The sequence below is a fragment of the Gracilinanus agilis genome, chromosome 2 (genome assembly GCF_016433145.1).
Source record: "Gracilinanus agilis isolate LMUSP501 chromosome 2, AgileGrace, whole genome shotgun sequence".
NCBI lineage: Eukaryota > Metazoa > Chordata > Mammalia > Didelphimorphia > Didelphidae > Gracilinanus > Gracilinanus agilis.
Window position 1 is genome coordinate 33,789,550 of NC_058131.1, and position 26,779 is coordinate 33,816,328.

At 42.2% G+C, this 26,779-nt stretch overlaps 1 protein-coding gene and 1 non-coding gene across 2 annotated transcripts in view; both read left to right on the forward strand.

Annotated features, from left to right (window-relative positions):
* The window catches only part of PTCD3 (pentatricopeptide repeat domain 3), a 30,036-nt gene that overhangs the window by 2,768 nt on the left and 489 nt on the right, over positions 1-26,779 (forward strand). Inside the window, exons 2-23 of the mRNA XM_044663060.1 lie at positions 365-417; positions 569-605; positions 3,380-3,425; positions 4,455-4,523; positions 5,131-5,235; positions 5,794-5,917; positions 9,193-9,308; positions 12,426-12,499; positions 13,487-13,574; positions 13,669-13,729; positions 14,027-14,109; positions 14,726-14,870; positions 16,211-16,261; positions 19,495-19,584; positions 20,911-20,939; positions 21,555-21,661; positions 22,673-22,751; positions 22,840-22,930; positions 24,011-24,096; positions 24,471-24,619; positions 25,953-25,994; positions 26,100-26,258. Of these exons, the coding sequence (XP_044518995.1) occupies positions 365-417; positions 569-605; positions 3,380-3,425; positions 4,455-4,523; positions 5,131-5,235; positions 5,794-5,917; positions 9,193-9,308; positions 12,426-12,499; positions 13,487-13,574; positions 13,669-13,729; positions 14,027-14,109; positions 14,726-14,870; positions 16,211-16,261; positions 19,495-19,584; positions 20,911-20,939; positions 21,555-21,661; positions 22,673-22,751; positions 22,840-22,930; positions 24,011-24,096; positions 24,471-24,619; positions 25,953-25,994; positions 26,100-26,258 (1,884 nt within the window). The remainder of the gene's footprint in view (positions 1-364; positions 418-568; positions 606-3,379; positions 3,426-4,454; positions 4,524-5,130; positions 5,236-5,793; positions 5,918-9,192; positions 9,309-12,425; positions 12,500-13,486; positions 13,575-13,668; positions 13,730-14,026; positions 14,110-14,725; positions 14,871-16,210; positions 16,262-19,494; positions 19,585-20,910; positions 20,940-21,554; positions 21,662-22,672; positions 22,752-22,839; positions 22,931-24,010; positions 24,097-24,470; positions 24,620-25,952; positions 25,995-26,099; positions 26,259-26,779) is intronic.
* LOC123238526 lies at positions 25,254-25,390 on the forward strand. Its single transcript, XR_006505686.1, has one exon. It is a non-coding gene; the product is annotated as a small nucleolar RNA SNORD94 (small nucleolar RNA).

Here is a 26,779-nt window from a genome sequence, read left to right on the forward strand (position 1 = left end):
ATTCCCAAAGGGGGCACTACCGCCCCCTGGTGGGTGCTGCAGCGATCCAGGGCGGGGCATTTATCTTTCCTATTAATTGCTATTAAAAATTTTTTAAAAATTAATTTCCAGGGGCTAAGTAATATTATTTCTGGAAAGGGGGTGGTAGGCCAAAAAAGTTTGGGAATCACTGATCTAAGAGAAGGAACTCTCCTTCTGGGTCTCACAGTATTCGATTAGAGATTTGACCAAGATCTTTTCCAATACTAACATTCTAAGAGGTAAACAATACACATTGATATACATAAGTTCAACCTGCCATCTTTGGCATAGTTAAGCTCAGTACTTCAGTGATAAACATGGCAGCCTTTTGTTTTCTCTACAGAGTTTATTCTGGAAGTGCATCCCTTCCAGAAGCAGCAGGAGCTGATTCTCCGGGTAAAGTACCTTCACTGTGCTGATGGCATAATTTTGGTTTGTAGGCATTTTGGAAGTGTAATTAGTTATTTTGTGGGGAAATTATTCATTTTTGCAATTAGCTATTTTATTAAGAAAAACTAAATTGTTGGATTTTATTTTGTTCTTTAAGGTTCTGAAGAAGTGGTCATTCCAAAGAGAAAAATTTGGTAAGTGGTAGTACTTTTTTTTTTTTTTTTAAGTTATACATAGAGATGATTTTTGACAGTTGTTTTCTGACATTTTATGATTCACATTTTCTTCCTCCTTCCCTCCCCCAAAGCCTGCAAGCAGTCAGTAAAATGATACAGGTTATTCCAGTGCTTTCATGCAATGCCTATTTCCATATATATATCACCTATGCCATGACAAAAGATACTTATCACACATGCAATAAAATGATCGTAGAAGATGGCATGCTTAATCTGCCCTCAGACTCCAACAATTCCATCTTTGGCTGTGGGTAGCATTTTTTATCATGGGTCCTTATCTTGGAGACTTGCTTTGCTGGTGGTGGTTTTAGTCCTTCCCGGTTGATGTAATGGTACGTTTTCAAAATAGTGATCACTCTTAATTTGGAAGAAATGACCAAATGATCTGTGGAATCCAGGATAGCATCCGCATTTGTGTAATATTTGTTGTTCTTTGGCGATGATATCCATCAGAGTCACAAGAATTAGCTTCTAATGCTAATCCCACCATTCATTGACTCATTGTTTCTCTGAATATAAAGTGACTGGGACACATTTGGTAGTTAGGGTAATCAGCCACAGGAGAATGTCCAGTGAGTAAACCCAAGGTAAAATATGCTGAAAAGCCGATTTATTTCTGAAAGTTTCCTAACAATTCATGTTCCTTCTGGTCTTTCCAGGACCAGCCTGGGTTCAGGCCAGATCTGAGAATATTCATTTGAAAAACACAGTAGACATGTGAACATCTTTTACACTGATTCATAACATTACAGTAGACCAAAGTTAAGCCCCAGCTATGTGACCAGTGTTGGACTTATTCCTACCAGAGACTATCTAGGTCCCAGGTTTCATGGAAAAGGTAGAACTGATCAAGACCTTGATGGTAAGGTGTGTGTATGGATTTTCATTTGGATTGTCACGGTGTAATGGAAAGAATAGTGGGTTTTCAAACAGGATGATTGGGTTTGAATTCCAGCTCTTGATACTAACTAGCTTTGTAAACTTAAACCAATAACTTACACTTTCTGGGCCTCAATTTACCATTTTATAGATGAAATACATACTACTTGAACTGCCTATTTTACAAGGTTATTGTGAGGTAAGCATTTTGCAAACCCTAAAATGTGTAGTTATGATTTTTGTCATAAGGGCCACAGGACTTTCTGTCTCACTAAAAGTTTAAATCTTCCACGTGTGTTGTCTCCTTATTAGAATGTCTAACATTTCTTCTTGTGTCCTAGCTTAGCAAAGTGCTTTGCACATAACAAATGGCTTTTTTCACTCATTCATAAAAGAATGCCATAAGCAAAGCCATGGGAGTCATGGAGTATGAACTTAGGAGACTGAGCTGGCCAGATTAAGTCACATATGTTAGAAAACTAAAGAAGTGAGAAGAGATAGGGAAGGAATGGCCTCTCATTGTCAAAGTGACGTATAAAATAGAGAATAAATCATTTAGTCCAGCTTTTTGTTTTATAGATCAAGAAGCTGAAACCCCCAAGACCAAAAATACCCGTGACAGTATGGGTTTACTCTAATAGTCAGGAATTGTTGTAGGCTCTCATGCAGTCACACAAAATGAAAGCTGTCCTCAATGGAAGTGCAGTCAAGGAGGCTAAAGGCAAAGAGACTGGCTAGGCTAGAGTTTCAATGATCCGTGCTAATTTTAGTCACACATTTTAATTTCACCATTTAGTCCATCATTGGCTACACATATACAACTAAAAAGATGGCACATTTGCTTTTCCCTGCTATTCCTAAGTTGAAACAACCTAGAAATGACTTTTCTCATGAGAAAAGCACGGTGGGAAGCAATGAAAGATCAAGAAACTATGAGCTGATCTAAAGAAATATAGTTTAGCTATAATTATCTACATTATTGAGGCAACTTGGTAGCTCAGTGGATAGAGACCCAGGCATGGAGACAGGAGGTCCTAGGTTCAAATCTGGCTTCCAGGCACTTGCTTAGCTGTGAGACCCTGGTTCAGTGATGGCGAACCTATGACATATGTCAGCACTGACACGTAGTCATTTTTTTTTTTTTTTAAGCCCTTGTACTTCGGTGTATTGTCTCATAGGTGGAAGAGTGGTAAGGGTGGGCAATGGGGGTCAAGTGACTTGCCCAGGGTCACACAGCCGGGAAGTGGCTGAGGCCGGGTTTGAACCTAGGACCTCCTGTCTCTAGGCCTGACTCTCACTCCACTGAGCTACCCAGCTGCCCCCTACACGTAGTCATTTTTGATGACATGAAGCCACATGCTGAGGATGAAACATTTGCTGTACTGTAGCGTAGACACTCTGGGCACTATAGATGACAATTCCACCCATATTAATTTACCTGTTTTGGTTTGTTAAATTCATTTATATATTACAATTATACATTTTTGTTATTTAAACTGTAAATATCACAAAATTATGGTTTTTTTTCTCAAAGTGACACGCCATTTGAGTTATGCTCGGTTTTTTTGGCGAATTTTGACATACCAAAGTGTCTGAGGCAGGATTCAAACTTCATTCATCCTGACTCTGGGCTCTATTCCTCCTTGTTTTCCCATAGAAATTATTTTTGCATTTCCTGTGATTACTTTTGGCAATTTTCCCGTTGTGTTTTCACTTATTGGGTTCTCTGCCCTATATCACTACAAAGTGAGATGTGGCAGAACAGAGTGAACTTAGATGGCCCACACTTCTACAAACAGATTGGGGCAGGCCTGAGGCAAGACCTTTTTTTACATTAAAATTCTCATTTTTAGGGATAATGTTGCAGTTCTTCAAGCTCTTGCCTCTACCCTCCAGAGGGTAAGTAGCGAGTTTTTTTGGATACCTTATCTAGGCCTTCCAGTAATGCATTTGGTGTGGAAACTTTCATCACATGAGCTTATTTCCACATACCCATTCTATATCAGAATTCTCACTTGTAATAGAAACAGAATCAACTCTATTTATAAAGCACCTTCCCTTCAACAAATTATGAGATAGATTATTCAGTTATCATTATCCACATTTTAGTGTCAAAGCTAGTAAGTACTTGAACTGCTTTTCTTAACTCTGGTCTTTGATGAGCTCAAGGCTTGAGCTTGCACAAGAAGTGGCCCTGAGGGAGAGAGCCATCTTTGCCACTGAAAGAGAAAGAGAAGAGATTGGGTTACCGTCCTGGACAAAGATCTGGCTTTATTGTGAATAGAACAGTCACCGGGCCAGAGATCAGCAGGTTCTCTAGTTTGAAACTTGAGACCTTGAATTGCAAAATACACGATTTTATAGTTTCATGTCTGTCCCCAACACCCTTTCTTTCGAAAAAATCCCCAACCCCCAGGCCCTTCCTATCCTCTTGGCCTTAGCATGAATTCCTGGTCTCTGTAGCCTCTTAGGTGAGTAAAATATTTTATAAAATAGATTTACATACTTAGCATTAACATAATAATTCGCTTATGATCAATGTGGTAACACACATACTTAAGAATATAATTCAGGTACTATGGGACTATATTCTTACTACAAATCACAAATTATAATTTGATCACACTCCCCTAGTATTGATTTTCTGATTATAGCACATTCCCTTTTTTCTTTTCTTTTTTTTTTTTTTAATTTCTACTTCCAAACTCTGTTTCTTTCCTACCCATTGAGAAAACAAGAAAAACAAAGCCTTGCTTGCCAAATTTCAGGCCATTCTCACTGACTACTCCTCCCTGGAAATTCCCACTTTGAATCTCTAGTCTTCACCTTTAAAGTAGAGTAATAAACATTTCAGAACCTCCTTTGGGGTAATTCTTGACCATCACCAGAACAATGAAGCTAAAGAGACTTAATCTGTCTTCTCCCTAGGATCCCACAGCTGCCCATTACACATTTCAAGATGATCCTTTCCTCACTCCAGTCTCATCTTCAGAAGCTGTGAGTGTTTTCACATGTCCTTCTTATAACCCCAGTCCTCAGGGAAGTGCCCAGCCTATGGAGTGGACTTGTCACCCAGCTTTATCCAGACATGCAGATTCTGACTAGTGAAGTCATAGATTGTGATTGCTCTGGAGACAATTGGTATTTAAATGTAAAAGTATGAAAGATAGAAGTAGGGGTGGAGACAGGGACCGAGTGGGTTGTCCTCAATATGGCCAGGCTGGGCTTTTTATCTCGACTACAGATATTTACCTTCTAAATTTTTTATTGTTTTTCTGGACAAATTTACCTTGACTTAAGAAAGATTAAAATTTGAATAAAACAGTATACCCTGATTTTCAATACCATGTACAGATATTTCATTGAAACTTCGGGTGGGATAAGAATTTTATTTATAATAAAAACTATACTTGGCTCAAATGTCTTCATGCTGCATTACAATCATAGTGGCTCTGTATTTTTTAATCTGTTTTTCTTTATTAATAATAATAAATGATAGGGAAAGGATACTGAAAAGTACAATTAATTTTTCCTCCTTACCTTTTGAATCTAAATAAAAAATGAATACCAGCTAATGACTAAAACTGCCCTCTTTTTTTTACAGCGTATGTTTTTATTGGCAAGGGATTCTGGAAAGAATGCCGCAAGATATGTTATTAACACATATCCCAAATTTTTTGAGAAGGACATAGCTGAACCTCATATACCGGTAAGTGGAAGTTGGTCATCTCCAATGCCAGAAAAGTTTGTATTTAGGTTTCCCTTGAGGCAATCCACATTCACTCAGCCATTAATGAGAAATCTTCTACAAGCTTTGTGCCAAGTTGGATAGCAAGGGGAGCAGAAGATAGATTCCTGGGGGCAGCTTGGTAGCTCAGTGGATTGAGAGCCAGGCCTAGAGATGGGAGGTCCTGGGTTCAAATCTGGTCTCAGATACTTCCCAGCTGTGTGACCCTGGGCAAGTCACTTAGCCCCCATTGCCTATTTAAAAAAAAAAAAAAGAAGAAGATAGATTCCTTTGCCATTAAACACCTTGTTCTCCTTTGTATTAGGAAAAAACAAAAGGTAACACGGAGTAGTCAGTAACTAGCAAATAACTTTTGGGGTTACTTTCAGTAAGTTTTTAAGAAACACATGGACCTGAAGCCATTTTCCCAAATGCTTGTCCTATGGAGCAGAGCCAGGGGGATGCTGACAATTGTTGGAAACTTGCCTCCCTGCAGTCGGACTGGCAGTTCTCTCCACCCTAATGTCTGGTCTGTTTTAGTGTCTGATGCCCGAGTATGTGGAACCTCAACTTGAGGACAGAAGCGAGGCTGCCCTTCAGGAGCGCATCCGGCTTCGCAGAGTCAGAGCCTCTGTGGACATGTTTGACCATCTCCTTCAAGAAGGTAACCTCACCTCCCGGGGAATAGGCCAGTGCTCCACTTCTAACCCTTTGCCCACCTGCTGCCTTCGTTTTCTCTGATAGTTTCCTGGAGATGTCTCGGATTTCTCCTGTGATCTACCAGGGCACAGACTGACTTTGCTCTTCTTTGTACCCCCAGGGTTTAGCATAATACCTGATATGGGACGGGGTAGTACTGAGCAAAGAAAGGCAGACCTGGAGAGAGGGAGTCTGGGTTCAAATCTGGCTTTTGAACTTCCCAGGTGTGTGGCCCTGGGCAAATCATTTAACCCCAGTTGCTTGGGCCTTACTACTCAGTATCAATTTTAAGAAAGAAGGTAAGAGTTTAAAAAATAAAAGCAAATGTTTATTGACTGTCTAAATCAGGGGTCAGCAATCTTTTTAGCCGTGAGAGCTATAAATGTCACATTTTTTAAAATGTAGTTTTGTGAGAGCCGTACAGTGCTCACAGTGCCACTCCTGTAACAGCGCCTGAAAAAAATTGACTTCATGGCTCCTGCAGAAAGAGCCACATCTGGTCCTCAGAAGAGCCAGATATGGCTTGAGAGCCATACGTTGCCAACCCCTGTTCTAAAAGGTACCAAAACTATTGTGACAAACAGGAATGCAGGCCATGTGCCATGCGTTTTGTTTTTGGCATCACAAAGGCACTGTTTCTGTAACCATTTCTCAGTTCGTTCATATTGTAGCAGCAATCTTTTACCTCCAGACTGCCACAGGTCCTAGACCATTCATTGTAAAAAGACCTGGGTTCGTCTTCTAGTTCTCATTCTGTCTTTTTTAGTATTTTACCACTAGACAGGTCACTTTGCACTGCCTGAGCATTAGTTTCCTCATTTATAAAATAAGAGTAATCAGACTCGCCCCTGATATCTCAAGAATTCCTTACTACGGACATCAGATGATTCTATCTCTGTCATAGATCTTGGGTTCTGAAGTCAGAGAAGACCTTAGAGAGGTCTTCTGATTTTACAGATGAGGAAACTGAAACTCAGAAAAGGGAACCTGTTGTTTTAACTGCCCTTTGGGTGTCTTGGTACCATCCTGCTTCAAGTCCCCAAGCCTTAGATTTTGGAGACATTTTTCTTCCAATTCCTCTTCCTCCTGACGTCTCCCCAATCTATTTAGCTACCAGATCATGTCAGTTCTGTTTCTATGATATCCTTCACGTCTGTGCCCGTCCATCAGGACTTGTGGAGTCATTTGTCATCTCTGCAGATAACCCCCAAATCCATGCCTCCCCAGGACTTTCCTCAGTCTCCTGAGCACCTGTCCCACTTGCCAGCTGCCTGTTGGGCCTTGCCTCATAGATTTCACATAAGACCTCAATTCTACTTGTTGTCTTAGGCAGTCGCAGAACTTCTCTGACCTTCCATTCTGCATTTTTTAAAGGAAAACATGGGACTAAATCAGAGGTGTTAAATCCATCAGACAGTCCCCATACTCCTAGTGCAACTTGAACCAGATTAGCATGGAATAGGGAAATAATGAGCAAAAATAAATTTAAAATACAGTAAAACAGATGTTAAAATGTGACTTTCTAAGTCATTGTGTAGCTACAGGGATCCTTATGTGCTTTCAGTAGCTTTCCAACTCTAAAGTTAGGTTCCTTCAGCCAAAATAGAATTTATCACCTTCCCTGTCCCCTTTCTCTAAACCCACCATCCTCTTAATATGTTTCTATTATGGGCACTGTGATTCTTCCATACATTGAATTCTTCTTAACCTCAGAATCCTTTCTGACTCATCCCTCTCTTAATGCCCATAACTAATCATGTGCCAACCCCTGTTGGTTCTCTCTCTCCCCCCCCCCCAACATCTCTCTCATCTGTTGTTTTCTCTCCACTGAGCTGCTGCCTTGCTTCAGGCCTTCTCAACTTCCCCCTGTGTTTTCATCAGACTAGCCCTCACAGTGTTGCCCTCTTCCCCACTGACTCCTAACCTCCCTCTTCCTTCAAAATGCAGTTCTGAATCCTATTTCACCATGAAGTCTTTCCTGGTCCCCTGAATCCTAGTGCCCTCCATTCTTGGATTTATTTTGTATATACAGTACGTTTTGACTGACTCCCTTATTGGAGTCAAAACTCCTGGAGAATAGCCATTGTTCGTTCTTTATGTTTGCATACTCGGGGCTGGGTGCTTACGAAACTATAATAAATGTGTGTTGATTATTTGGGTGAATGATTTCCTTTGAATGCCTTTTTGCTAGCAGTAGGATCTCTGGGTCAAGGCTGTAAATTATTGTGTTCACTTTCTTAGCATAACTCCAAATTGTTTTCCAGAATGGCCTGACCTTTGACAGATCCTCTAATATGTTAATGTATCCACCTTTCTGCAGCCCCTCTAGTATTGTGTATGGGCATGTTTTGTCAGATTTGCCAATGAGTTAAGTTTGAGGTCAATTCTTAATTGTTTTGGTTTGTGGTTCTCTCATTAGTGGATTGGAGCAGTCTTTTGCATGGTTACCATTTCATTGATTTTCTTTGTAAGAACTGTTCATATCCATTGTCTATTCATCCATTGGAGATTAGCTCTTGGGCTTACATAGTAATCTTACGTGCCTTTACCAGAGATAGATGATGCAAAGTCAGTGGTTTCTGCTATTGTCCTGGCTTCCTTGATTTGATCTTCCCTTTCAGTTGATATCATCCAAATGGCCTATACCAGTGATGGGCAAACTATTCCCCAAATCCAGGCCTAGTTTGCCCATCACTGGCCTATATTATTGCCATTCTCTCTTGTTCAGTTATGAACTACTTTCCTAACCCTGGCTGCTTTTCTAGTTATTGTCAATAATAATCATTGTGTTTTGGGTTTATCACTTTACACATACCATCTCATTTGACGCTCACAACAGCTCTTAGACAAGGGCAGGATAGTGTGGGTGACATCTGCTTGGTCTGAAAGTATACTTCTGGCTTCATTACTGCCTTTTTTCTGTCATTGCAGGGACAGCTTTCTTCATCCCTGCTCTTAGTGCTTATTAACTGAATTGAATTGGAGTAAATCGAATCAGGAAAGCCCCGTGCACAGGTCCTTGCTCTGGGACAGGCCATTTTTGTGTAACCTTGAATGAATGACTTTGTCTTGGCCTTCTCTGGAGGATGGGATTGCCATGGCACCTTCCCTAGCCTATTGCAAGGAAGATGCTTTCCAGACCTTACAGAGCCCTTATACTAGTATAAGCACTGGTAGGCAGGTTAGCAGCAGAGCACTTAGGCCCTTTCAACTTTCATGGCCTCTTTTGTTTGCTTGTAGGGACTTCTGTATCTTTGGAGACAACAAACAGCCTCTTAGATCTGTTGTGTTATTATGGTGATCAAGAGCCCCCCAGAGAAGACCAACCTCATCAAATTGATGAATCAGAAGAATTGGTAAAGATCAGCACATTGGGGTTTGGGATAGCTTTTGGGAAACCTCAGAAATGTTCCCAGTAAATACAGAAATAAGGCAGGGAGGGGTAGCTAGGTGGCTCAGTGAGTGGAACACCAGGCCTGGAGTTGGGAGGTCCTGGGTTCAAAACTGGTCTCCGACACTTCTTAGCTGGGTGAGTCACTTAACTCAGTTGCCTAGTTATTGCCCTTCTGTCTTTGAGTTGTTACTTAGACAGAAAGAGAGATGAAAAAGAAGTAGTAAAACAAGGAGGTGCCATCCCCACATTGTTGTTAGCACTAGGAGAGAAATGAGAAGGCGGAGCAGACATGGCGAGCCCTGTTTGTTGCTCACCTGACAACTTCCTTAGAAAACCAGAATCATAAAAGAAACTAATGGAGACAACAGACAGTTTTGGTAAAAGGAAGATCATCTTTGAATCCTCAAAAATCAATTGCAAGGGCAGCTGGGTAGCTCAGTGGATTGAGAGTCAGGCCTAGAGACAGGAGGTAGGTCCTAGGTTCAAATCTGGCCTCAGACAATTCCTAGCTGTATGACCCTGGGCAAGTCACTTGACCACCATTGCCCACCCTTACCACTCTTCCACCTAAGAGCCAATACACAGAAGTTAAGGGTTTTAAAAAAATCAATTGTATTCTTATATAGAACAAAATCTATGAGGAAATAGAAAAGGAAATCTCAGAATTAACTATGAAACAAAGATTTTCCAAGGCTGCCAAATTGCACTTAGAGATTGCGAGAGTACAGCTGCTAGATTTGCTTTAGGATTTGAGAATTGTTTAAAAGTTTTGGAGTGGAAGTTACTCCCTGCTCTGCATGGACATCACTTTAGCCATGGGGGGAATAGGGCTCTCCCAGTGGCCTTAGGATGTATTTTGCTGACTTAGAAAAAGCTTTTTTAGGAATCTCAAGAGTTGTGTGAAGCAGGGGATCTTGTGATTTTGTGGCACTGAGAAGAGATTAAGTTCTGGTTTCATCTCTGTGGCTAATTTGTCCCATAGTCTTAGGTCACTTTTCCTCAGTCTGCTTCAGCCTCTTTCTACATGGTTTCCCAAAAGTCTTCTTGCCATTTTAAGTGATTATGGTTTCAGTCTGTACTAAGACTTTTGAGACACTTTGTAACCAGAAAAAGGCACCGTTTCCCCTGCTTTACATTGCTGCTTTGAGCAATTGAGAATTTTTTAAATGTCCTAGTGTTATTTATAGGCTTTATACCCCTGAACAGGTTTGCTTTTGACCAACTTCTGGTCACTCTGAAATAGGTGGCTTTCCTGCCTGTGCAGAAATGCCAGTGCTATTGTGATGGGAGCCCCAAGGAAGTCTTTTTCAATTTTTTCCTCCTCCCCCTAAAAAACAAACAAACTGAACAGCACAAAGTACACCTCCCTCTTCCAAGAATGTTGTCTCAGCCTAGAGGACTCTTAACTTCTTTAAAGTTATAACTTGATTCAGACATTTAAATACAAATTTAGTTTAATCTATTTACTTTTTCTCCCGACACTTTACTGAAATGAGGACCTGAGCAAAATGAGAAGTTGAAATAGGTGATAACGCTTAGGGCAGTGGTTCCCAAACTTTTTTGGCCTACTGCCCCCTTTCCAGAGAAAATATTACTTAGCACTCCCTGTCACATACTATCACTGCCCCCTTATAGTTATTCACCGCCCCCAAATGCACCTGTGGCCATCACTGTCCCCCTGGATCACTGCAGCACCCACCAGGGGCGGTAGCCCACTTTGGGAATCACTAGGTGATTTTGAATTTGGGACCCCTGAGAAGAAGAGAGGTACTTACTGGTGGCAGACAGATGTGGGAAGGAACTTTTAGTGCAAAACTTCCAGCAGTCAGACTTCCAAGACATGGATGCCAAGTTAGCACTGAAAGACAGGTTTGAGGCATAGAATGTAGATTGCTGCTTACTTTTGTTGGTGATACAACTTATGTGTCTCCTATTCTGAGGGTAGGTGTCTATGGAGTAATGTTAAAAGACAATGCCCGGGGCAGCGATGTGACTCAGTGAATAGAGCACCTGAGAAGTGGGAGATCCTGGGTTCCAATTTGGCTTAGTCAATCTGGGCAAGTCACTTGAAACCCATTTCCTAACCCTTACTACTCTTCTGCCTCAGAACCAAAATACAGAACTGCTTCTAAGCCAGAAGGTAAGGGTTTAAAAAAGAGAAAAGAAAAAACAGTGCCCAGACACTAGTCTCAAGTGCTGATGTAGCACTGATGCAGCAGGCAATAGCTATGCCTTTCTCTGCCGGCCTCTCAGTTCAAGGTGGCCAGCCTCCTCTCCTCAAGGACCTTGTCCCTTCCCTCAGCTCCTGAAAACAAACTGTGACATAACTGAGAAAGAAGAGAATATACTTTTGGTCTTTTGGATATGATACTTTTTTTTATATTTTCTTTTAGGAGTAACAACACTTAGACTGTTTGGTGTCTTGATATAAGGCCCTATCCGGATACAAACTACAGGCAGGCAGTTTGGGGTGCAGAAAGCTGATTCAGTCTGCCTCTTTTCTGCTCATTCAGCATGTGTTTGTTCTTTTCCTTTGGCCATACCGAGTTGTTCTCAGCTACGACCTCTCTGCACCATCTTCAGGGCATACCTTCTCTTGGCTTCTGCCTCATAAGCAAGAGCTTGCCGCATGCCCAGGACATCTTGGCCATGGCAGCTCCCTGGATAGCCAGCCTGCTGAAGCAGGAGGGTTTTCTGCCCTTTGCTCTACCTCTCCCACTTTCCATTTCTTTCTCTCCTTGCTAGTCTGCTGGTGGGTGGGGCCTGCCATGTCCTATTTAGCCCCCAAGTGTTATCCAGTGCATTAGCTGGGGAGATCCTTTTAGGATAATCATATATTTAGGAAGGACAGTGAAGGAAGCTTATTCATGGAGGAGAGAGGATCACTTCATTTGGGTTTTACTCACAAATTCTAGGGAAGGAAACACAGATGTTTTAGATCTCTAACAGGAGAGGAGGTTCAAGGCTCAGCACTGGTCTTGTGACTGAGGGGCTGGTGCACATAGTCCTTCTACCCCAGGCCTGGGCTCATTTTCAGTATCGGCGGTAACCTGCAGGGTTCTTTTGGGGATCATTTCAGGAGGAGGCACAAGAAAAGCTGACAAAGAAGGGGTGGAGACGGAAAGCAGTGGCACAGTCTGGGATTACCTGGAGGTGGGTGTGTGGCCTCTGGCAGTTGTGTTTGGGGGTGGGGGGAATCTTGGGATGTGGCAAAGTATGGGGGACTGAAGAGTCAGAGGATCTCTACCAAGAGGTACTACCCTGCAGATTTCTAAAAGGGCCCTTCAGAATGCATTTTGGAGGCTGCCTGATCCATGGTAGGTGCTCATCTCCAAACAGATGAGTGATCTGACTGGAGCACATTTTCCCTTTTTTTTTTTTTTTTTTTTTTTTTTTTTTTTTCCTCTCTTTTTGGGAGGAAAAAAACCCTGTAATTCCACTCCTACTGTGTCTTTATTATTTGTCCATGACAGCAGTATCACTGACTTTTCTGAAGCCCCTCCCTTTCTCTGGGAGAGTTTTTTGGGCCTTGGTCTTAACTATGCACATGCATTGTTCAGTGCTGGCCGCTATTCACTGTACAGTCTCCACTCAGAACCAGGGGACAATAGTATCTGCCTGGACCTGAGCTTGTGTGTTGACTGAGAGGAGCTTCATTGGTACTGGTCAGTGCCACTTACCCAAACGCATGGAAAGAGAGGGCCTGAGTGTGCAGACCAAGGCTCCCTCCTGTGGGTCACCATCCTGCCCTCAGACAAGTCAGAATGCACTGGGGGCCAGAGTTCCAGAGCACTTTTTCCCCCAATAGCTGTTTTGGGAAGGTTGATGTAAGTAGCATCATCCCCATCTGATAAGAAAACTGCAGTGCAGGGTGGCTCCATAGTCACAGAGTTGGTCTGCATCAGAACCAGAATCCAAGTCTAGTACCCTTTCTTCTGTACTGTGCCACTTCCCTTGGAGAGCTTCATGTTGAGTAGAGACCTGTAGCACACCTGAAACATTGCCAACCGAGGGCCTGACGTGAAGTTTCGGGGACTGTTGAGGGTGCCCCAAAGGCAGCTCGAGAGAGGGCTGTCCTGGATTTGTTTGGTTCAGCTGCTGTTTGCAGCCTCTTGATATGCCATTTCCTCTTTAATCTAGAACAAACAACAATGCTGAAAGAATTTTCAATCTAATGCCAGAGAAAAATGCACATTCCTATTGCACAATGATCCGAGGAATGGTCAAGGTAGGCCCTGGCCCATGGGGCATCTCCTTGTTCTCCTTTCCCTTGGTACATTCTCTCCTGTTTACCAGGCTTCCCTTTCTCTGCCCTGTTCTAGTATCAAGCCTGTGAGAAGGCGTTTAAGACGTACACAGATTTACTGAACAACCGGCTCAGCGGTGAGTGCTTTGAGAAGCTGCCTTGTCCTTGTTTCCAGCACAGAGCACAGAACCTGGAATGTTCTAGGCATCTGATAGAAATGCTAGGCTGCCAGACTGAGCCATTAAATCTTAGCTCAGTCCCTGGGCGGCCTCCTCTTCTCTTGGGGCAAGAGTATCTAAGGCTTGACCTCTTTCTTTTAACTGGCATGTGGTCATTAGCCTAGAAGGGTGTTCTCAAGACACTTTGTTTCTTCCTCCATCAGGCCCCACCCCACCCCTTTTATACTTCCCAAATATTTTTTTCTACCTTTGCAGCTGATGTTCATACGTTCAATGCACTGATTGAAGCATCGGCCTCAGTGAGAGATAGATATGAAGAAAAATGGAATCTTATATTGGTAAAGTTCTTTCATCTTTTAACAGCTTATTATATGAGAAACTAGCCAACCTGAAAATAACCATTTCCATTTTTTAACTTGTAATAATGAATTCCATTGCAAATGAGAAAAAGATAGTGACATGGTGGTTGTTATGTAATTCAAAAATGCCGAGTTAGTTTTCCTCTCAAGACATTGAATGATTGAACATGTACCAACCTGGACATTATAGAAATGGAAAAATAGCCTACTCGTGTTTCCCTTTCTTGAAAGGGATGCTGTATGGAGGCTCTATGGCTGGTGCTTCCTGCATAGTTGGCAGTCAAGGGAGAAAGCAGCCTGTAAAGAGGATTCGTGAGCATGGCCAAAGCTTCTTGCCAGATTCTGGTAACGGGTGGAATGCCAAATTTGAGAGGTGGTCACTTAGCTGACAAATTTTGGGATAGGTGAAAAGAGAATGCCAAAAGAAAGTAAACCATTCTTAGACTAATCAAAATCCAGTTTTAATAAAAGGAGATAAATTTGGCTTCACAGCTTATAGACTCATCCCCCAAGGCCATCCCCCCGCTAGGTATATATACTTGAACCTAGAACTGCACTATCTCATTGGAAGAATTTTTTATCTTTATTCCACTAGGATTTGTTGAAGCAGATGATTGAACAAAAGGTGAAACCAAATCTTCAGACATTTAATGCCATTCTTCGAACCCTTAGGAAAATGGGTTCCTTTGGGAAAATTCCTGCCTTACAGACCCTGTGTGAAATGAAAGCCCTCGAGATAGGTAAGTGGGGATCCGATTTAGGACATAGAATGGACCTGGGCAACCAGTTCTGGTTTTGCATCCTGTATATTCATTTTTGGTTTTGACTTACCGCAATTAAGAAATATTAATTGAGGGGTAGCTAGGTGGCTCAGTGGATTAAAAGCCGGACCCAGAGATGGGAGATCCTGTTCAAATGTGGCCTCAGATACGTCTTGACCGTGTGACCCTGAGAAAATCACTTCCCCCCCCCCCCCCCCCATTTCCTAACCTTTATTGCTCTTCTGCCTTAGAAGCAATGCATGGTATTGATTCTAAGATGGAAGATAAGGGTTTTACGTGTATGAATACATATATATGTATATATGTGAGGCAGAATGGTGTGGTAGCTCAAGAATCTGGAAGACTTGCTTCTGATGTTTCCCTCCTCAATGACTCTGCTGCCCCATCAAGAGTCTAAAGGTTTAGAGCAGACTAGGGTCTGCATTGTTGATTGCCATTCTTCATCAGGGGCTCTATACTAGTGAAATCACAAGTCAAGCCTGGAAGAGAAATGCCCAAGGGTCAGGCTCCCAGGGCCCACCTTCCCTTACCATCGTGTCTGCAGGTTATTTCAGGAGCTAGGATAAACAGGTTCAGAGGTCTCTTTGAGTACATTAGAAATCACTGAGAAATTCTTATTTAAAATGCTCTAGTGATTCAATCATTCCTTAGTTGGTCACTTTGGCCAGAAGAGATTCTAACTTTCTCATCGTGCTTAAAGCTCTTTGGGCATGGAACTGAACTAGAGAGAGTGTCAGCCAAGTGTTCATGTCTGAAAAGAAACAACCATAGGACGGGCCAGTGAACTTTGCCTCTCTAATTATTACCTATGATCAGTGAATATTGTCTGTCACGCTGTACTACTCAGGAAGATGTTAAAATATCAGTATTGTGTTGTGTGTAGAACAACTCGTTAATTTTGACCCTTTTAATAGCTTTAGATTTGCAGTCAGAATATTCATATTGACCAGAGCTCCTTCCCCAGATTTTAATTTAAAAGACCAGAAAATAGGACTCTTTCTATAATTGTTAGTACATATTTATCTGACAGTTAAGATTTACCTGTATCCCAACTTCATGGTGTATATATGCTAATATAGCCTTGGCTTTCTGACTAGGAAGCAGTGAGTATTTGGGAAAGAATGATAGGCTGGAAACTGAGAGTCTCTCTCCCTTTTACTTGCTATATGGCCAAGAGCAAGTCATGTGACCACCAATGGCTATGAGAACATCTTGTAAAGTGTAAAGTGTTCTATAAATGTAAGCTATTACAACTTAATCTTTATTCTTTTTTTTATTCCCTTCCTGGCAACTTTGAGAACCTTCACTTGCAACATATCACTATATTCTTGAGATATTTTACAAAGTAGGTATGTATGACCTTATATTATCTCTGTAGGAATATAACTTTAAAAAATGGCATAAATATACAAACAATAATTAAACACACACAGTGGGCTTCTGAGGGTGTGGTTACTTCTTGAGCCCTGTGTGAGTGTCAGACTATTTGCTAACATTTGGATCCACATTTTCCATCATCTAGTTTAAGTTTAGAGTGAGTAGACGAGAGATAGAGAGACTAACCTTTATTCCTGTCTTTGACCTCCTTAGGGTATATGCCCAGTAATGATATCATCAGCCAAAAGATGTAAATAGTTTCGTGACTATACTTGCATATGAATTATCATTTTAGACCTTCATCTAAAATAGCTTTTTCTGGAGAGATTTTCACTTTGAGTTCCATAGAATAATATTTTAGGCGCCTCTGGAGAGGATTAATTCCTTCTGGTCCTATTATATGCTGCCCAGAGCAGTACTAGGCTGTGTGGAGTGTTAAGCTATAAGTTAGAGTATTGCTTGTGGTCCTTACAGAAAGATCAGGGTACAGACAGGCTGGCCACTGTCACCAAAAATGCTTGCTATAGCAGTAAGACAAGAAATTGAAAGGATAAGCTAGGCAAAAAAGAAACAGAATTATCCCCTTGTTGCAGGTGACAAGGTTTACTTAGAGAACACTAGAAAGTAAACTAAAAAATTAATTGAAACAATGGCCAGTAAAATGGGATCGTATAACCCACCAAAAAAAAGTATCAGCTTATTGTACATTACTAACAAAACCAAGCAGGAAGGAGATAGAAAAAGAAATTCCATTCATCATAATTACAGAATAGCCAAAATATATGGATGTAACTACAAAAATCTTATAGCATTAGAGATAGACCCAAATCATTGGAGAGAGATTAAGTGCTTATTGTCAGGTCTTGTGCCAATTTGATGAAAATAGTCCTCCCTGATTCTCACAGTGCCCTTCCAATCAGAGTACCAAAGGATTACTTTGTAGAACCTGAAGAAAAAAATGTTTATGAACAAAAAAGACCTAGAATCTCAAGGGAAATCATTAAAAAAAAAAAAAAAGTGAGAAGGAGGCCTAGCAATATCAGATCTCGACATAAATTACAAGGCAGTATGTTCCTGCTAGTACTGGGTAAAAAAAGAGAAACATGGTCAGTATACCAGATGAGATTCCTGAGTCCAGATGGACAGAGCATCATTTTTTATCATTCTTGATCAAACAAGAGACGTGATGATAGACAGTTTTTATCCACTAGAATGGAAAGGTTTCTAGACAAAGGTCATTGCAGTTAGAAAGGAAACAGGTGAGAACCAGGCCTAGGTTCAGATCTGGCCTCAGATACTTCTTGGCTGTGTGACCCTGGACAAGTCACTTAACCCCCATTGCTTAGCCCTTACCACTCTTCTGCCTTGGAACTGTTATTAGTAATATTGATCTAGTTTGGGTTTTATATTGATAGCTGATTGATCCTTATCAAGATAGGCTTAAGCTATTAGGGTAACCTAGTTGTAGATGGTTGATGAATTTGCTGAACACAGTTTAATCCAACACTTACTCCTTATTAACTATGAGTATAAACAGACAGGATAAAGGAGGTATGAATAAAGTCTGAAAACTCTTCCTAATTCTAAGATTTCTAAATATAACCCTCCAATCTAAATCCTCAAAGATTTGCTTCTTGTTCACCAAAGGTGAACCTCCTTGAAACTATTCTTAAATATCTTAAGACCCAATTCTATCTATATATATTATTCTAATATATAAACTTCAAACATTATTAACCTCTTTAAATTATTTATCAAAATGCACAAGTTGTCTCAACTAACTGTCTAGATATGACAAATCACGGGCCTCCTCTGACTCTTCCCAGCAGGGTGTCAGATCTCATTGCTGTTTCTCTGTCTGTCTGTCTGTCTGTCTCTCTCTCTCTCTCTCTTTCTCTTTCCCCCCCCCCCCCACACACACACACACAACTTCTCAAAGTTCACTTTAACCGAAATAAGTAACAGTCAGAGCAAAGTCTCCAGCCAGCTCTCCAACTACCTACTACCTTCACACAACCCAAACCTTCCTTAAAGTGACCACCATGATTTTTTCCTGAACATGCCTTAGAAGGGGACAAGAAAAAAATTTTTTCTCTGATACTAATCTCTACTTCTAATTATGCTAGATAACTAATTAATAACTAATTGAACTCAACGGAACCAAAAATAGTATTGATTCTTAGGTGGAAGGTACAGATTTTTAAAAAAGGAAATTACATTAGAAGGGGAGGGGAGGTCTTTGTGGTAAGTTTCTCAGATAAATTTTTCATGTATAAGAGTTTATAGAGAACTAATTCAAATATATAAGAACTATTCCTCAGCAGAACAATGGTCAAAGGATATAAATACACAATCTCAAAAGAAGGAAGTCAGGTTATCAACAATCATTTGAAAAATGTTCCAAATAGAAATGATAAAAGAAAGCAATTGTTGCCGGCAAATTAGTAACAATGAGAGACTAAGTGGGTACTTGTCAATTGGCAGAGTTACAATTGTTGCGTATTAATAGGATTTGACTGCAGTACAAGAAATGCTAGGGATAGATCCAAAGAAACTTGGGGAGGATGTATGAATGGATAGAGTAAGGAAGTGAGCATATCCAGAACAATTTATATAATGATTACAATATTGTCAAGGAGAGCGTGAACAATCTAAGAACCATTCAACATGGTTACAAACTCCAGGAAACCAACTCAGTGAATCGTGAGTCCCACCTTGTAGCCAGCAGGTAATAGACTAGAATAGTACAGAATGAAGCAGATGTTATCTGGTGGGGTTCAGATTTTTTTTTAATATTTGTTACAAGAAATGGCTTTTCTTTTTTTTCGGAGGCTAGAGGAGAATAGTAATTGTTTTAATAAAAAAGAAATATTAATTATAAAAATACCCAGGACAACAAAAGGAACTTCACAAGGGGGCACAAACAAGGAGGACACTGTTGGAATTACCATGTGACATTTTAATTAAACCCCAAAATATCTATATATAGAAGGGGGAAAGGCAAAACTACATAACAAGTCCACAAAGTTGTATACAGTTTCCTTTATGTTTTCCTTTGTGTGTTGAAATTACTTTTTTATGTTTATTAAATTCATAATTCTTTAAGATGAAAGAAGTAGGAATGCTTCCCATTTTAATTGGTTCCTCAAGGTTGGAGAGACAAACCAAAGTTCTTCAAAGATGTTCTTGTTCACTTGTTCTGCAGGCCCATCTGTCAAAATCTCCCCTAGTCAGATCGCTGATATCTTGAGAGAGCTCAAAGGGAAGAAGTTATGTGCACAGGACCTGGATGATGGTGAGTACCTTGAATGTGTCAGATGGCCTCTTCATGAATATTTAAAGGACTTTGGGAGATCAAGGAAAGGATTTGGGATTACACTCCACCAAGCTAACAATGTTTGTGAAGACACTTCTGGAACATTTCACTTGAACAAATTCTATTGTGATGGGATTGATTTTTTTAATGTAGGTATTGTTTATTTGTAGCATTTTCTTTTTAAATTGAGTTTCAGATTCTCTCCCTCTCGCTCCTCCCACAGACCCTGAGAAGGCAAACAGTATATATCATTTACATATGTGAAATTATGTAAAATGTTTCCATATTAGCTATGTCACCAAATACATTCTTTTTAAAGGCAAGAAAATTAAACTTCACTTTGCACTCAAGAATTCATCATTTCTCTCTCTGGAGGTGGAGAGCATTTTTTCATCCTGAGCCTACTGGAATTGTCTCAAGAGAGTAGCTAGCTAAGTCTTTCACCCTTGATCATCATTACGACATTGCTATTACTGTGCACAATGATCACCTGGTTCTATTCACTTCTCTTTGACTCATTTCATTTAAATCTTCCCAGGTTTTTCTGAAACCATCCTGCTCATCCTTTCTTACAACATAATAGTTCTCCATCATGGTCGTGTGCCAGCACAAAAACAGCTGTTATAAATATTTTTGTACAAATGAGTCCTTCTTTTTCTTTGATCTCTTTGGAGTACAGACTTGGTAGTGATGTTGCTGAGTCAAAGGGTAGGGAATACAGTTTTATAGTTCTTGGTATATAGTTCCAAATTGTTCTGCAGAATAGTTGAACCAGTTCACAACACCAGCAGTTTATTAATCTTCCCATTTTCCCTCATGTTATTTCTGATAGGTATGAAGTAGTACCTCAGTGTTATGGTAATTTGCTCTTCTCTGATCAGTTGTGATTTAGGGCCTTTTATCATCTGACTAGTTTTGATTACTTCTTTTAAAAACTACATGTTCATATCCTTTGACAAACTTAATCTATTGAAGAAATGGCTTTTATTTTTATAAATTTACTCCTTTCCATATATTTGAGAAATGAGGCCTTTATCAGAGAAACTTGCTATAAGATTGTATTACTTTAGATTTAAAGCAAATTTCCCTCATCTCTTTTAATTATGGCTATTTTTGCTTTGTCTGAGATCATGATCACTAGGGCAGAATTATCTTTAATAAACTGATTAATATGGACTACAGCTTATGCTGCTTTTCACTAGATTCTTTTATGTCTTTTTGTCAAAGAAAACTTAAAAAAAAAAATTTGAAGCTGCTTCATCTCTGCTAACTAGGTGTTAATACAACCTTTGCGTTTCCTTTCAGACAAGTTTTTTCCATCCGCTATGAAGGTGGTAAGTGTATTTCGTGCTAGTTTCCTGTTTTCAAGGAGACACTGTTCTCCATCTCTAAATCAGGCTCAAAACTAGCTTCCACTGTGCTTTCCACCTTTCCTACCCTTTGTTTCCCATTCCATTGCTGTTCTTTCTTCCATACTTTGTTTTTTAAACCCTTACCTTCTGTCTTAAAATCTTAAGGCAGAAGGGCTAGGCAATGGGGGTATGTGACTTGCCCACAGTCACATTGAAAGTGTCAGAGGCCAGATTTGAGACCAGGGCCTTTCACCTCCAGGCCTTGCTCTATCCATTAAACCATTTAGCTGCCCCCTCTTTCTTCCAAACTGGATTGAGTTTCCGATTCTGAAGGTTAGAGTCTGGCAGATTGTCCTGGCTAGGCAGTCCTTGATTCTGATGTGAGACCAGTTGTGTCCCATCTGGAAAAGCTCAGGTCTAACCTGGCTTCAGGAGGGAGATGGTGACCTCCACACCCCTCAGCAGTAAAGATGAATTCACTGGGGCTCCCCCAGGCTACAAGTGCAACCATGCGGTTCTGTCCCCATTCCCAGCCATTGGGGAGGTGGAGATTTCCCTGCGGCTCACACTCATTCATTCCCCTTCTCTCCTCTACAGTGCTTCATGCTGAAAGACCTTGACCTTGCCTACCAAGTCCATGGCCTTGTAAGGACAGGCGACAATTGGAAGCTGATTGGGGATCCCTTTCAAAGTCTCTTCTATTAGTAAGTTGGGAGAAACAAACACTAGCATTGATGGTGTTTTCTTTATTCATGCATTTGCTTCTGGGCCCGCATGACTAGACAGGTTGGGGTCACAGACTGTTCTCCCCACCAGAAACCCAGAAAATGGGATGCATCAAAGGCAAGATGATTAAAGAGGTAGCAAGGGGGTGCAGGCACTGTATACCAAAATAGCAAAATACTTGACTGGAGGTCATGGGAGGAGGAGAACATTGGTTAGAATTCCTCTAGACCAGTGATGGGCAAACTTTAAAGAGGGGCCAAAGGAAAGGAAATGCTCATCTGTCAGTCTGTTTCTAAGGCAACTCTTTCAAAGTTTCATTGTGTTGTATCCTACTCATTGTATTCGTCAGATTAGGAAGAATGTTATGCCACCAGACAGAACATTTCAGGGGGCCACATCTGGCCCACTGTAGTTTGCCCATCACTGCCCTAGAGTTTGTCTGGTTCTAGTGTTTTATTTTAGGAAAGCTTTGGTCGTGCCAGAACCTGTCTGTCCATAGTGTGGGCATATCATAGAAGAATTGGAATGTTTCACATTTAGCTGGACTCAGGGAGGGCTCAGAAGCCATTCATCATGCAGATGTTGAGTAGGAAAGAGACTGAACTTAAGGTCTAAAAATGTGAAATCAGCTGCCTTAGTAATTGGTGAATTCCCCCATTCCCTAAGGTCTTCCTTTGTGCAGAAGGTATTTGGACCCACTTCTTGGGACTGTTGTAGAAAGTATTCCCATATAGCACCCAGGGCTTCTGGGGCCTCCTCCCCTTTGAGATGCAGGGGGGCCTACCCTGATGGTGAGAACAGTCAGGCTAGTCCCAGGTTCAGTGAGCCCAGCACGTACCTCACACAGTTGTCCCAGGATAACATGCAGTGACCTGGCAGCTTCAAATGGCTGTGGTCAGAGCTGGGACCCTGAGTTTGAGCCTGGTTGAATGGCTCCAAGGCCTAGAAAAATGTGTTTAGTCTTGACAAAGCTTTGTTCTCTTCTGCAGTCAGAAGTTCTTCAGCTTGTTGTGCCTCATGGAGCAAATTGATGTCACTCTGAAGTGGTACAAGGAGCTGATTCCTTCTGTAAGAAGTTTTGTCTCGTCTTTTGAAGATGCCTTGGTGTCTAAGCACCTGATCTCTTGGAATGTGAAGGCATGTTCCTCTTTTCCAGGTCTGCTTTCCCCACTCCTACCTCATTCTGAATCTTCTCCAGGCCCTGGATGTGGGGAATCGATTAGAGATGATCCCTGAGATCTGGAAGGGTAAGCAGTAGCCACTGGGACTCCCCACCTACTCCAGAGTTCTCCAGCCATTGGTAGGGTTTCTTAGATAAGCCATTGAACTCCTCTGGGCTTTGGTCTCCTCCTTTAAAGTGATGGAGTTAGGGGGCAGCTGGGTAGCTCAGTGGATTGAGAGTCAGACCTAGAGACAGGAGGTCCTAGGTTCAAATCTGGCCTCAGACACTTCTCAGCTGTGTGACCCTGGGCAAGTCACTTGACCCCCATTGCCCATCCTTACCACTCTTCTACCTAGGAGCCAATACACAGAAGTTAAGGGTTTAAAAAATACCACAAACACTTATTTCAGTTAAAGTGATGGAGTTTGATTAGATGATATCTGAGGGTTCTTACAGTGCCAGAATCTTAGCATATTCCCTAACCATCTCACCCCCCAAAGTTGGCAAAGTATTGTGGCAATTCCTTGGTGCAGTGTAAAGCTGCAGGCCTAAACGCAGAGTTAAAATATGACTTTGGACACTAACCCTAATTCTAATTCCATCTCGGCCTCCACCTGCCTCAGTTTCCTCATCTACAAAATAGGAATAATACTAACAACTCCTCTTTCTCAGAGTTGTTGTAAGGATCAGATTATTTAACATGTAAAGCATTTAGCACTGTGCTCAGCCCATAATAGGTACTAGATATAATTGTTGTCATTAATAGTATTGCTATTATTGTCATCACCAGTATCTGGTTGGTTTACTGGATGAGGCCAGCGTCTTAGCTCTCAAGGCTGATCACAGGGCAGCCAGAGCAAGGCAGGTGGGTGCTTTGTCCAAAAGCCTTCTGCCAAATACCAGGGTCGCAGCATGTGTTCCTCGTTTCCTCTAGGAGCAAGGGGAAGTGGCAGGTATTTAGCTTCTTCATTTCCAACACGCTTCCCCTTTTTTTTTTCTGGGAACTTATGGGCAAGAGGAGAGGGTTATCTAACTGAACTTGCTACTTTGGCACTTTCTCTCACCCAAAAAACAGAAGTGGTGGGATCTGGCCAGCAATTCTGCTTTGACAGGGGAGGCAGTCACTCTAGCAACATTTTCATTTCTACTTGTGTCTTGTTCCAAGATTGCAAAGAATTTGGTCTGAGTAAATGGAATAATGTGAGGGAGGAGATCCTGGAGCTGATGGCCAGAGAGAAGCATCCTCCGGAGGTAGGACAATGGAAGAGACCCTTTGTCGGCCCTACAGGCCCTGCACTCCCCAAGGTCAGGGTGATCCTGTGTGTCCACACAGGAAGGCAGAGGAATCGAGAGCCTTGCTCCCCACCAGGAGAACAGAGTGGCCCAGGGATGCCCAGCTTCCCTCGCCACAGGACCACATTCAGGGGGCAACCAGTTTTAAAGCCAGTGGACCTTGGGGTTCTCATGGTGCTTCCTCATTCCCTGCCTCAGTTTCTTCCTCTGTACAGTGAGGATATTGCCTTCCCAGAGTGCTTGGAAGCAAGTGCCTCACAGTCCCAGGAATGTCTCATAGCAGTGAGTGCAAAGCCCATGTGGCAGTTGTGCTAATGACCATTTGTTCTCAGGTCCAGGAAGCATTTGCCAACTGTGCTGCTGATATTAAATCTGCATACGAAAATGAAGACGGGAGCAAGCTGGTATCAGAGTGGCCCTCTGCCCCCATGAACTGTATCACCCTCCTCCTCCTTCGAGGGGGCAGGACCCGGGAGGCCTGGTGAGGATCATCCTGGCATGCGCCAGTGTTCAGAGCTCTCCCCTCTGTCACTGCGAGATGGGGCTCGAGGGCAGGCTGGGCTGGGAGCATTTTGTTTTCAGGAGAGTGGTTCCTCTCATGCTGGCACTTGGGGGTCATTTACCCCATGTTTGGCATTTGTGTCTGACCCAAGACTTGGGGGCTTGCCACCTTAGCTAGCTAGCGCACACTGGCAGTACCCCCATCACCTCCTCCGTCTCTTAGAATATCGTCCGAGACTAAGGCTCGGTAAGTAAGTCTCCAAAGTGGGATTTAAACCCGTGTCTTCTATACTATGCTATGCTCTTAACTTATTTTTAAAATACCCCACCCCCCTCCTCTGGGGCTAGGCAGTGGAGGTCACCCAGCTAGAAAGTGTTTGAAGCCAGATTTGAACCCAGGACCTCCCATCTCCAGGCCTGTCATTCATCACTTTTTTCCAGTGAGGGATCAGTGCTGTGTCTTATGTCCAGACCCTACTCCAGCTTTTCCCAAACACAGCCTTGTATGTTAACCAGTTGGGTTGGCCATCAGTGGGTCTGTCTGCATCCCTGTGAGGTTTTATGTCCCTGCTCAGATGGGGCAGATGGAGCTCTTATAGTCTTGCCTATCCACAGAGGCTATGATGATTGGCGCAGGGGTACGGACCTCAGCTGAATCATGGGAGCTGAATGTATGTGTGTCTCTGCCCTCCTGCATGTGGCAGGTCGATGGGGAGCACTTACATGAGACTGGTGCCTAAATCTGAGCCTTGTGTCCATGAGTGTGGCTGCAGCACTGCACATAACGGGGCTGCCTGATGAGGCTTGAGGGAAGCTCAGAAGGAGGCCCTGATCCCTGGAGCCTCTCCAAGTGCAGTGTTATCTGGGAGTTTGCACTTTAACCCAATTCTGCTGCAAGCTCAGCCCACTAGCCTAGCGTGTTGTTGGAGGCAATGAGGCCTTTGGGAATTTTATTTCAAAATAAGTAAGCAGTGATTCTCCCATTATTCATCCTCAGACAATAGACAGGAGTCTACACCGCTCCTTTAGTTCTACTGCTTTAGAGCATAGAGGAGGAGCTTCACAAGTGTTGGTCAATTCTTGAATACACAAGCTATTCTGATTCCTTTTAGAACCCTTCTCTTCCCCTTTCTGTTTCTCAGGACAGAACTAGAGTATCTTTGGTCTATTTAACTATCACTCCATCCCCATCTGTCAGGCAATGTGGGAATACCCATTGAGCATTATTTAGGGATCCCCTTTGTGAAAGCCTGGGAGGAATGGAAGCAGTAGTTGTCCCAGCCCTAAAGGAACTATCATCTTCTCTCACACAGGCAAATGTTGGAGTATTTCAAGAAGCAAAACAAAATCCCCCGGTGAGTTCCAGCAATCTGCTGCCCCATCCTGCAGGGACTTTCTGCCATCTTGGGTGGGTGGGAGTGATGGGCATGAGCACAGTTCCCATTGGATTTCTCTTTCAGAACTGAGCTGATGAATGAATTCATGGACAGTGCAAAGGAATGCCACAATTCTGCCCAGGCTGTACACTTGGTAGAATTGGCCCATGCGTTGAGCTTAGCCATTTGTGAGCCCCTCACCCAGAGGGTGCTGGCTGATTTCGAAGTCTCCGAGGAACAGAAGTAAGAGGTTCCTCTCCTCCTTTCTTCTCCAAGTCCGGTGAATATTAGTTATTGAGCCCCTGCCGCAGGGAGAGCACTGCTAGGGACCAGATGGAGAACTCAAGTGGGAAAAGCTCTGGGTTGGAATCAAGAGGACTGAGGGCTCTATTCCTACACAAGCTCAAGTACTCCCTTTGAGCTTCATTTTCTCCTCTACAGAATGGGAATGACACTTTATTCTGGAAGGTGAGGCCTTAGGGGACAGATGTCACCACGCAGAAACAGCTAGATCAGTGACAATCCTTTCTGTCACTAAATCCTGTAATCTTATCAGTAAAGGCCAATGGAAGCCTGTGATAGAGTAGATGGGCTGATGGAGCTGCCTTCCTGGCTGTGTGCTTAGCAGCGGGATTAGTCTTGGAATCTTAGGGGGGAGTCAGGAATTCCAGCTACAGAGGCTAGAAGAAAATGAGGGCAAGGAAACCTGTAGATAGATGATCACCCTGGGATCCCTTTGTTATTTGGTCAATTTTCAATACATT